Raw genomic sequence first — 11,536 nt, 5'->3', positions numbered from 1 at the left:
ATGCTTATCTGATTTTTCTCTTCAATAAATTACATTGAATATAGAGGAAGAAAAATTTGATCCACATGAAGCGAAATTAGTAATTAAAACATTTATATTGCACAAAATGTAAAATAAATAGTTGAAGATATACCACTACTAGAGCATAACTCTGCAGTAGCAAATCACAAAGGTAGGCTGCTTGGCCAACAATGCACTATTGCGTAGGCTGTGTGAAAAAAAAAGGGTACATTCTATAGGAAAACCAGATCAATGGGCCAAAAGCTGATGCATAAACAACGCAGACCATCAAACAGCAACTCAGATTGCATGGGTGGATCTTGCGCATTGGGGAGTGGTGGCCAGAACATGGAAAATTTGGGTCAGGACATCACAGGAGTGTGCAGCAATGTGACTCATTATGGGAAAGTAAATTTGGAACAAATTGATGATTGATGAGGAGATAGAGCATCAACCTTACTTTAATCAGTTAGATCAACCTGGGCCCCATAAAAGAATTTTTCTGGCAGGTCAATTTAGGGCAAGGCAAATTTTGGGATGACGGAGAGAAAGGAAAATAAATTTAATAAATAATAAATGTTAACTAAATTCCCCATTCCCTTTTAAATTTAGTAATTTTCCATTTTTAATGGCTTGTTGAAAGATAAAGAAATTGAATTTTGTTTTATTCCTTTGGAAGCAAAGTTGATGGTTAGTGGGATGAGTGAGCACATGTCATATGCCCATTTTTACATACAGAAGTATCCACAGAGAAGTGGAGTATCATTTTCGTTTATACCCATTTTGACGTGTTGTCCCCCTTGACCCAACACATTATTCCGAGCTCATTTGACCCCTTTCTCTTTACTAATATGTACAAATAATTTGAAAAAAAAAGTATGTCAGCTATGACACTTTATCACTCTAATGAAATAAAAATTTTAATGATTTTATGGAAGGTTATTTATCAAATCATAGAGCCTTGATCATGTGGTATGTAACAATACTTAAACGCTTGAAGATATGATAAAAATGGCTTGATATCTAATGTCATGCAATTAGGAAAAAACTGTCTCATAAAAAGACTAATACTCCATAAACCACATGTAGTGTAAGATATTTAAAATATAAATGAATATATGACGTTAGCATGATAATATTATTGTTATATGCCTTAAAAATGCCGTTAAGTTTCTGTAAGACTGGTAACATCTTTAGAAAGAATGGATTTTTTATAAACCTTGTGTTCTTGTCACATGGCTCCTTCACTTTTAATTGATGGCCAACTGACTATCAGTGTAGTATAATCCATCAACACATGGAGACAATGGTCAACTTCATTGAAGAGTGGAAACTAAGATTTAAACTGTTATTTCTAAAGGCATCTGTTGACCTCTATCTATCTATCTATCTCTCTCCCTCTCCCTTCTCTTACTTTCTCACTCTCTCTCTCTCTCTCTCTCTCTCTTTCTCACTGTATGCAAACCTTCCATGTTGGAGTGCAAATCTTCATCTCATTCCTTGGATGCTGGAGTCTGTATATAGCGTTATGAACCTTACAAACCGGGGCATGTGACAGAGAGATAGCGTGATGTAGAGAGAGAGTGGTAGAGGGAGGGGAGGAGGGTGAAGTCAGATTATGGTATCAAGGTAGGGGTGGGGGCGGCTGCGGCGGAATTGGAGGAGAGAGCCGTAGGTGCGGTCCCAGACTCCGATGAACAGGGCATCAGCATGGTGGGGGGAGAAGGACAGTCCCGAGATCTCGCCGAAGAAGTCAATCTCTTGCCGCCGGTCAAAGGAAGAAGCAACGTCAAAGAGGTGCACAAAGTCAGCTGGCTCAGCGGCGGCAAGCAGTCGACCATCCGGGCTGAACCGCAGCGACCGGACAGCGCCGAGGTTGCCACGGAGGGCGCACAGTGCGCCTGAGCCAGCATGGCGCACATCCCACACCCGGCACGTCTTGTCCTGGTTTCCTGTTGCCACCAGCCACCCACCCGGGTGCCATGCTGATGCAAACGAGTAGTCCCTGTGCCCCCGCAGCTCGCCAATTGTCTGCCCCCCCCCCCCCCAGAGATTGTGAGAGAGAGAGAGATATAGAGAGTTAGTACACATGAAAGTAATTTACTGTGAAAGGCCATGCATAGCTTCATGAGAGATGATGTGTGCATGTTCATACCAATGCATGGTTTATGTGAGGCCCATCCGTTGTTTCTAGAGAGGTAAATGTAATCGTATTGTATGAAGCCCGGGCACAATTTTAAGAAGAGAGAGAACTGAGTTGGAAAAGTAGGAGAAATGAAGCACCAGACTACTTTTATTGAAAGAGAGAGAGAATGGAATAGCAGAAGAGAGATGAAGCACCAAACTCATTTACAGAGACAGAGCGAGTGAACTGAGTTGCAAGATGAGTGAACGAGAACAAGGTTGATAAGAGTAGTTTGCATCTGTATTAAGCGAGTGAAGAAAGTAAGAAGAGAATTGACAGGGGTAGATATAAAGTTTGCCATTCTTATCTGCAAAAATATTTCGCAACCTAGCGCAAGAAGAGAATTGACAAGTTGATGCAGAGATTTTTCCCAGAAATATATGTATTTTATGTATATATACATATAAACAGAGAGAAAGAGAGCAAGGTAGGGGTGAAAAAGGAGTATGTGACTTTGGGTCTTGATAGGTAAATTAGAGGGCGAGAATGATAAGAAGAGATGGAAATTTGACATTTATTAGTACCTGTATTTATAGAGAGCAAAAGGGAAAGGGTTGTTGAAGAAGGACAGAATATTTTGACAATATATAATTACATGTATAGAATACAAAAACGAAGAGGAGAAAATAAGAGCAAAGTAAAGTTTAAGAATCACCTTTCCAGAGAGGGGATCAACCAGGAGACCCTCAGTGTTGTCGCCCACGACCACTAGCATCTTCCCATCTGGGCTCAGAGATGTATGCTGAAGCAGTAAAACCCTATCATCAACCTCGAACTAATCCCAATAAACTAAACCCTGAGGGTTTAATCTACATCTAGCAAGGTTTTTATCAAAAAAGGTTGCAATTGGTATGTGCCACAATGGTTGAACCCATTTGTTTCCTCTCTCGCAGGAAAGAGGATGGCAGGCAAGGCAGAGTTGCGGAGCATTTACATTGACGGGCCACGGAAAGCGAAAGTGCTTGCAGAGTTGAAACTTTTCCATGTCAAAATCCCTCACTCCGCAGTCATTATTTGCCGCCATAAAATGCAGAGCGCCCCCACTGCCCAAGCCAACCCCATTCAGAAAAAAACAATAACGTTTAAAACTCAAAAGGAAACTAAGAAACCAGTTCTTAAGCTAGGAAACAGGCCTCGGGTTGCGATAAATCTCTACAGCATTTGTGATGGCATTGTCCTCGTGCGTTGTCCGGCAGCAGAAGCTGACCCCCGGCCGATCCAAGTGCTGTGCATCCCATTTAAGGCAATAAACTTCATAGTTCATAACAAAGATCTCAATATGGTGGTTTTGGAACAAATATGCTCACCTTGCAGATGAGCTCCCCCTGGAATCCTCCAGCGACTAGCAGCCCATCTTTCACACCCAAGGTGCTAATCTGGGTCTGCGTAAATCCCTCCAACAAGCTTCCTGGGTGTTTCTGTAAGCAAGAAAAATAGGAAAAAAATATAGATATTTGGACTGCGATTTGATGCATATGAAGAGAGTGACAACTGGATGGATGGATGTTGAGAGTGAGAGCGAGCGAGGGATATAGATAGGAATGAAAGGCTGACAGAGAGAGAGACAGAGAAAAGGAAAAAACAAGCAATGGTTGAGCCCACTGTTGAGAGTTACATTGAGGGAGATATGTACCTCACAAGGGGCAACGTGCCCCATCACATTTAGGACTTCGGTGGTCTTTCCACTGACCCCTGACCAGTGGATGACAGAGGCACGGGACATGAGGTAGACATCATGTTTAGATGTGGCCCACACAAGATTTCTAAGCTGTCAAGTTTGGAAAAAAAGTTGAGAAAAATTCACCATTAATATAGCAATTTCATGAAAGAAAACAATGAGGCAGCTGTACATTCTAAAATGCATTGTCCATCTCTTCGAGAAATCATAAATAAGGATGAAAATATAGAGAGTAGGCTTTGGTTTTAAAGATAGGAGTGAGAGGAATCAGGGCGACAAGAAGAGCCTGCTGCTCTGTGAGGGCACAACTAAACTTTTAAGTGGGAAAATATAGAGATGAAAACTAAAATACCAAATGGAATGACCTATTTCCTCATACAGTCCGAAAACCTTCCCCGAGCGTGAAACTTAAGTACCTCATTGCTTGCTCCGATGTAGTGTACAGGGTAGATAAAAATAAAAGGATAAAGTGTCAATCATGTTGTACTAAAGATGAAGTGATATTTTAATGATGTGGTGGTGTCCTCCAATGTGTCAGTCCTGGCTGACATGGCCCATCCATTTATGTGGCTTTCCACTCAAAAGGCTTCCCTCCTGACATAACTCTGCTTACACAGCTTTCATATGTAGGGGAACTCTCTGCTTACAAAGTTTTTCCCATATTGCGGCTCCTGATTGCAAGCTTTGGCCACTGACCCGTCACTGTTGACAATGTCACACAATTGCTGATGAGGTTTTATTACTGCACAGCTATGATTCACAGCAATGCCATTCCCATAATGTCGCCTGTTGACTGACCAATGCAATAGCTCCTTGATCAAAGGAACGGGAAACACGTCGGAGATGGTGATGGGATTCAGTGTCCTATAATCCATACAGAAGTACGACCTGACATCTTTCAACTTTACCAACAGAGCTGAGGCTGCAAGGGTCCTGCTTGACCGCTAGATGATTCCAGTTGCACGCCTTCTGCCAGGTAGTTTCTGTCTTCATGTTCATTGCAGTGGGAAGAGACGGGCTGGTTTAAAGCAGGCCCAAATTAATTCTGTTGCTGGGCGACTAGGACTGCATTGTCTTACTAAGATCATGGGGGAAATCAGGATTGACTAGGAATTTGTTAATGTACATTCTTTAAGAAATTCAAACAGTAGTAGTGTTCTCCATCTCGATGCAAACATTCGAGTCGAGGGAGAGGTAGTTCAGTATTTTATTTCAGATGACATCAGAAGATTCACAAGGCTCAAGTTGTATTGACTCTTTTCTCCATCAAGAATGGAGATGATCTCTCTCCTCCAGTCAGACCGACGCCTATGTTCTTGAAACAAGAAGTCCAGATGTCCTGTCTTGCTCCTCCCTCTGTTTTTGTATAGTCTTTGTCAAGAGAGGAAGGAAGAAGATAATGACATAACTCAATAGAGTACATGGCTGGGTATACATATACCCTAGGAGAGAGAGAATGATAAGAGGGCTAATGGGCTTATAGAATAGGGCCCATTAGCCCATAAGGCTGACTATCTCACTAACAGTCTTCGTTTCCCACAACTTCAGGCCTTATCCTTTTCTTCTCATAATAGGTTCAAGGGAGAAACGTATCTTGTCCTTCCCCAGTTGAGGCTTTATAGAAGAGGAGAATTGGAAATGGGGCATGTATAATTCATTCTCTTGATCAATCTCTTAGTGCATCACTTGAAGACAATCCCCAAATGATTCCTGCTTGGGTCGCCCCATAGGGTATTGTCTCTCGTTCTACTTCAAATTTCATGCTGAGTCGATGTAAGACATCCGAAATCTCTCCCAGGCTCTCAACCCCTAGCATACCCAATATCACAACCACGCAGCCAAGGAAAAGGGGCAGGTAGTTAACAAAGATCGTGAGCCCCTGAATATTCATTAGTATGCAGACACCCTGACATTATAGTGAGTACCCATTTATCAGGGCGACGCTGTAATCTGAGGTTGTTCAAAATGTCTGCCAGCTTGGCTAAGATGATATTGTGGGCAGCCTGGAATCAATGAGCACTGAACCCCATGAATCTTGATAGTACCTGCTATTTCCTAGTGCTCAAGGCGGTTAGCCAGACATAGGAATCCAGTGATAATTCAATATGCTCTAGCAGAGCCTTCTGTTTCTGGTTGACAACTGCATTCCCTCTTGAATCAAAGAATTGCAAAGCCCCTGAAAGAACAAAAATCTATAGTTCCTTGTGGCAAGATGACCCCAAAACAATTTCTCAGCACAAGAAAAACATAGTGCTTAGCTTGGCACTCCTGGACTTAGTTCGGCGTGAAGTTCAATTTTCTGGGTTTGTAGGCATGTTTGACTGCTAAGCTAAGCATTTAAGTCGTCAACTTGCCACTTGTAGTCCCACAAGACACGTTGCAAAGGTTATACATCAGTAACAAATGTTGCACTTCACTCACAGCTTGCTGGCTCACTCATGCACTTATTAACTCACACCTTTGCAAGAAACGATTTAATTGTGTTTATTCATCCAATCTCCCAAATGTTTTTCCCCATAACTAAGCAACAAATTGGGTTCTCACGTTAATCAAAGAGAAGATCATCGGTATTCATCACATAATGTACTCATTTTCTAGAAGACATAACAGTCCATACAATAATAGCCAGGTTTTAATCATTTCACCTTAAACTAAAGTTTTGGAGAAGCCCCAGAACCTGTCAATCAGTTACTCTAGACTCTTAGTTCTCTCACAGATAACGTGCACCCAGCAATCTCAAATTTGCATCCAAATAAGAGTTCAGTGGTTCAACTGCCATATTCATGGTCCGGGATCAGTCTTAATCTTAGAACCCTCCCAGGTTAAGACTGATTCTGAACATTCGAGAACGACCTTTCATAGCAGGGATTGTGTCATGTTATAGTCGGTGACCCTAAAACGGTAAACGGTTAATAAATGCTAACATCCACTACCGAATTCATGAGTTAAGCTTAAGGATAGAAGGCATTATAGTGGCGAGATTAAAAATCAAGGGCCATGTCCAAACAAAATTTATGACCCCAGCCTCTATAAAAATGAATTGTCCCGACACTGCTTTGGCGACTCAAAATAATCAGTACCATTACAGTTTACTAATCAAAAACACATCCATACAACAAAACAGAAGGAAACACCCTAATCATTTGCACAACTAGACAAGGAAGTTCGCCAGTCAAAAAATCTTTATCAGGTAAATAATTGAAAGAGAAAATACGGTATTGTATATATAATGAACCCCAAATTGGGATTAAAGAAAAATATAATGGCCAGCAACATCGGTATAGCCCACCTGAAAGTGCAAAATAGTAGATTTAACTGATCTTGTATTGTGCTGGAACTCATAGAAGACATCACCTTTTCTCGTTGCTTTACACTCCTAGAAATAAAAAAAAATTAGGACCTATGAAAGCCAGTTAAGGTATTAAACATTACCATAAACAATGCACCTTTTCTGACTTCTCTCCTGAGCTTGGAATGTTTTCATAATTCCGGTACTGCGCCAGCCTTGTTTGTCTGTACTTCTCCCTTGTGATGCTCAATCTGTCCCAAGGAATCCCCTGGATATCCTTTCCTTTTCTAGCTTGAGCAGAGGAAGTATCTGTTATCCTTGGACTCTGAAACATATGCGCCATTGTCTTCAGTTATCATCAACGAGAAGTTTTAAAAGACAAAATTGAATGAAAACAAACCCCCTGTGTGTACTCGTCAATATCAGAGTCTGAGTCCTCAATAAATCTATCATGAAAGTGATCATCCATATCGCCCTCAACACCGGCCATTTCATAGTCTTCTGCCATGTCATCCATATCGTCTCTGTGATACTGAGACATCCTTGTGAAGAAAAGGTATACGTCTCTGCACAGTTCAGATCAAAGTGATGAGGATAAAGAGAAGAAACAAAATTTGGCACATTAGAAAAGAAGGCAAATGCTACAATGCCATTTCTCTAGCATCATACCAACAAACTCAGATGTAATCATGATATTAAGACAGTTGCATTGATCATTTGCATATCATGTTTAACTTCGATCATTTTTTTCAAATAATCAAATAAAAGCTTATATCCATTCCTTTCATTCCATGTGTCGATAAAAAAGAAGCAATGACTCACATCCTATAAAATTCGGCAATAAAAGGAAATTTATTCCCAGATTTTTTTTTGGAAAACTCTTGAATGATGCTGATATGAACCAAAACCCTCCGGGGCTAGTTTTTTTCATTTATCATTTCCGTACTTCTCTCTCTATCAACGACGTCCACCCAATGTTGATCACTATTGATGGATATTCTTCTGAATCCCTTCCGTGGCAACATCCACTCCACAGAGCTCTCCTCACATCTTATCATTATTATGAACTTGTTGGCTTGCAGCAGATGAGTCTGAAGAAAATTGTGAAATTGAAAAGAAGCAGAATTGTTTATGGTCTGTTCTGTGAGAAGCTAGCATCTACACAAGTTCATAGACTGTACATGTGAACCCTAACTTGTGAGCAGGTTTACTCGAAAGAATACCAGTTCCTTTATGAACAGTAAAAGTTTCTGTCGTAACTTATGGATGGTTCTGATGGATCCCTAAGAACGTACAAAGAGAGATCAAATAAGAGGCAAATGAATCAATTACAACAAGATCCTATAACAAGTTCACTAAAGAATGTCTACTCTTTTTCCCATCCCCCATCTGGTACTTAACCCCCGATTTCCTGCTCAACCCAGTTGGGTCCTACCTAAAATAATAGAGCCTGGCCGATTGAGATATTATACTTAAGGTCGGATGGGGTCTTAACAGGGCCCTTCTCATTCCGACATGGAAGTTATCATCGGACATACATTACTCTTCACATCCAGTGCCACAGTATCCTGAAGATAAAAGTCACGAAGTACTTACAAGACAAAAGGATGACCGAATCCCAGGTCACTTCTAAGTGGGGTAAGTTGTTCCCCTTGATGATGACTTCAGTGTTTGCCATAGAGGCACAGTCTGGTCTCCCATTGTGAGCTGAAGGTTAATTCTGATGACTTGTGAAGTTGCGGTATCATATTATGCCACAGGGAATCACTTTTGCAGACCGAGTTCAACGGAGTAAAAAATTGTATTGGAAAAACAAAAGTTTTCATGAAAGGAAGTTTGGAAAAGTTGAAGGTCTAATGGGAAATTATCTATTTTAAAGTGGCTTCAAGTGTTCCATTACCACATAGTTTCGTCCAATCACTAAGAGATGTTAGAATGTGCTATTCTTGGGTTGTATCCATTGAAGGTGAAACAACTCTCTCCAGAAGGGACAAGCGAAAAATTCTATAGGACATAGATGATGGATATAGGAAGAATATGAAGTCAGCTCACCTCCTTTGTGGATTATGTGATCCCCATTATGTTCAGGGATAGTTTTTTCAGCTGCACCCATGAGGAGTAGTTTAGTCATTTCCCTTTTACCAATGTCTCATTTTAAATAGGGCAGCCCTTCCTTCAGGAGAACATTGAATAAGCTGTAGACTTTGCGCTGGTTCTTTATCACACCAACAACATTTCCAGGCGTCCATTCCAACATCCCCTCCATCAACAATATTTCACTCCCTCCATCAACATCCCCTCCAGGCATCCACTCCCTCTATTTCCAGGTATCCTCTGATTTATCGCTCCCTCGAACCATCATTCTCGTCCTAATGCTATCTTCCCCAATATGAACAATTAAGTTATTCTGATTAATAGTCCATACAGTGGATACCCTCTGGGCTAATTAAAGATGATCTACAGATATGGACAGTCATGCTTTCTTCAAAAAAATTGAACAGCCCATGCATGCTGTTCATCTGCTATCCTTCATGGTTTTGTAATCATCAGAGTTAGCAAGAACATAATTTAAGTCGACAGATAAATCATCTGATGTATTTTATGAGGTATTAAGGAACAGTACTGGCTAATACAGAATTCTTCAACATGCTTTCTAAACTTCTCATTCCATTTTGCAAAGGATTGGATTTGGAGATTGTCCCGGGAGTTTCTAAAAAAAGTATTCCTGGAACCGCATGCTTCTAATAAAACTCTACCACTTGAGAAAAACAATTCAATGTCACAGAGTGCATGTAGAATGCATGTAAGTTATAAATTATCCCTCTAAAACTCCTTTAAATGATTTCTAAACCCCTTAAGCACAGAAATGAGCCCTAGTTGACTCTCAGCAGAAACTAAAATTTTAGAAAGTCCGTCTGCAACCATTTCCTGAGATCATCTTGGTCAAGTATCTCAAAACAAAGCCAAGAATTTAGTTTAGAACAGGTTTTCCCGGGATTCTCTCTTAAAGTAGTCATTCTAAGGGGAAATTATCCTAGTCCACGGTCATCCCATTTTTCGGCACCCGAAGTCCTGCATAAAGTTTTCCATAATACTGAGTTTTTTAATGACCGACTTCCTGATGGTTTTGTAGCAGAGAGGACAAAGAAAAATTAAACAGCCAAACCTGAACCATACTGAGGCCCTTTGCACAAAAGAAGACAAAAGAAGGTAGAATTTATCACTTTGATATCTCATAAAATATTTTTTTCCAAAAAAATCTCTAAAAAGATCTCACTAGGGGAGAGTCAATTTAGAATACGCAGTAGTCATTCGACCTCTCTCTCCCCACTAACTGAATCGCCATTCCTTGCTCTAACCCATTGCATTGTCAGATAAATCGAATATTTGAACCGCTTCAGTGATACGTAGAGAATTGAAAAGGCTAACAACAGATACCAATTACGCAAACACACATGTTGTAATCAGCTTTCTCGAAAATGGTAATCATTTTAAGACGAGAAACAAACGCACTTATGAAAAGCCAAAGGATCGGAGACACTTGATTCCACAATACCGAAACTTCCCGCTGAAATACGTCTCGCTTCCCTCAGCCCTCAAGCTCTCCAGCCTCGAACCATACCCTGGACTAACAAACAAATACAATACAATCACACAAATCGGCGAAAACCAACAAAATTAACAATCAACATCGACCAAAAACCGCAAACGACGACGAACATCAAGCAACGCGCAGCAATAAACAGAGGAAAACGCGCAGAAAAACCCAGATTACAGCCCAAATTCCAATCTTGAGATCCGATCGATCATCAGATGGAAGGATCACACAAACCCAACTTCCGATTCCGAGGAGGTACGCGGCGATCGGGGCGAAGCTTTCACGACAAAAGGAGTGGTTTCACAGCAATGATTACCAGGCTGGCGCGATCGTCGGCGGGCGACCGGAGAGAGGCGGCCGGAGAGGATCGCCGCGGAGGAGGAGGAGGAGGAGAAGAAGGCGAGGTTGTGCGGCCACGGAATTCTGGTTTTCAGAGATTTTTCATCGCTCCACGTCGGCGCTACAAGGACGAAGGCATCTCGCGGGACCCACCCGTACCCCGTTGGATGACGGATGACGGATGATGGATGGGAATGACAACTGGGTGTGTCATTCGTCACTATAGTTCCGGATCAATCGGGACGTGGACGATGGACACGACGGGACGAAGATCGTCCCGTCGGACGTCCGGAATCATTACAGGGATGCGGACGTGAAGGTTTTTTCGTCGGAGACCCTCTGGACGGGATGGTTTTTTCGTCCGGAGGTCTCGAGAAAATTTTCTGTCCTGATTTTCTTTTAACCTCGTGGACAGGACAATTGTTTCATCCAGGGACGAAAAAACCG

At 41.4% G+C, this 11,536-nt stretch overlaps 1 protein-coding gene across 4 annotated transcripts; it reads right to left on the bottom strand.

Moving 5' to 3' along the window:
• Positions 1 to 1,473: 1,473 nt before the first annotated feature.
• On the bottom strand, positions 1,474 to 11,210 carry LOC144710189 (putative WD repeat-containing protein C2A9.03). 4 transcript variants are annotated; one of them, XM_078583880.1, is made up of 11 exons: positions 11,067 to 11,210; positions 10,666 to 10,780; positions 7,553 to 7,718; positions 7,310 to 7,477; positions 7,153 to 7,239; positions 3,819 to 3,953; positions 3,493 to 3,603; positions 3,319 to 3,410; positions 3,120 to 3,228; positions 2,841 to 2,927; positions 1,474 to 2,031 (listed from the first exon to the last, which is right to left on the bottom strand). In XM_078583880.1, exons 3-11 carry the CDS (start codon positions 7,691 to 7,693, stop codon positions 1,612 to 1,614), a joined length of 1,350 nt encoding a protein of 449 aa, XP_078440006.1. In that variant the 5' UTR covers positions 7,694 to 7,718; positions 10,666 to 10,780; positions 11,067 to 11,210; the 3' UTR covers positions 1,474 to 1,611. The 4 variants fall into 4 exon arrangements, with proteins under 4 accessions (XP_078440006.1, XP_078440008.1, XP_078440007.1 ...); XM_078583882.1 differs by having other exon boundaries at positions 10,709 to 10,780; XM_078583881.1 differs by having other exon boundaries at positions 10,666 to 10,775; positions 11,067 to 11,199.
• Between the last annotated feature and the right edge of the window lie 326 nt (positions 11,211 to 11,536).

The sequence above is a fragment of the Wolffia australiana genome, chromosome 12 (genome assembly GCF_029677425.1).
Source record: "Wolffia australiana isolate 7733 chromosome 12, ASM2967742v1".
Taxonomy (NCBI): Eukaryota; Viridiplantae; Streptophyta; class Magnoliopsida; order Alismatales; family Araceae; genus Wolffia; species Wolffia australiana.
The sequence above is the reverse complement of the archived record's forward strand: the minus strand, read 5'-3'. Positions and strand labels throughout refer to the sequence as shown.

What these genes read in the sequence shown, in the direction of transcription:
- LOC144710189 (XM_078583880.1), bottom strand. Translation starts at nt 7,693, where the DNA reads ATGTCTCAGTATCACAGAGACGATATGGATGACATGGCAGAAGACTAT. An exon ending in CAGGAGAGAAGTCAGAAAAG is followed by an intron (nt 7,240 to 7,309) that starts GTGCATTGTTTA and finishes TTTTATTTCTAG; the next exon opens with GAGTGTAAAGCAACGAGAAA. An exon ending in TTGATCCCCTCTCTGGAAAG is followed by an intron (nt 2,032 to 2,840) that starts GTGATTCTTAAA and finishes GGGGGGGGGCAG; the next exon opens with ACAATTGGCGAGCTGCGGGG.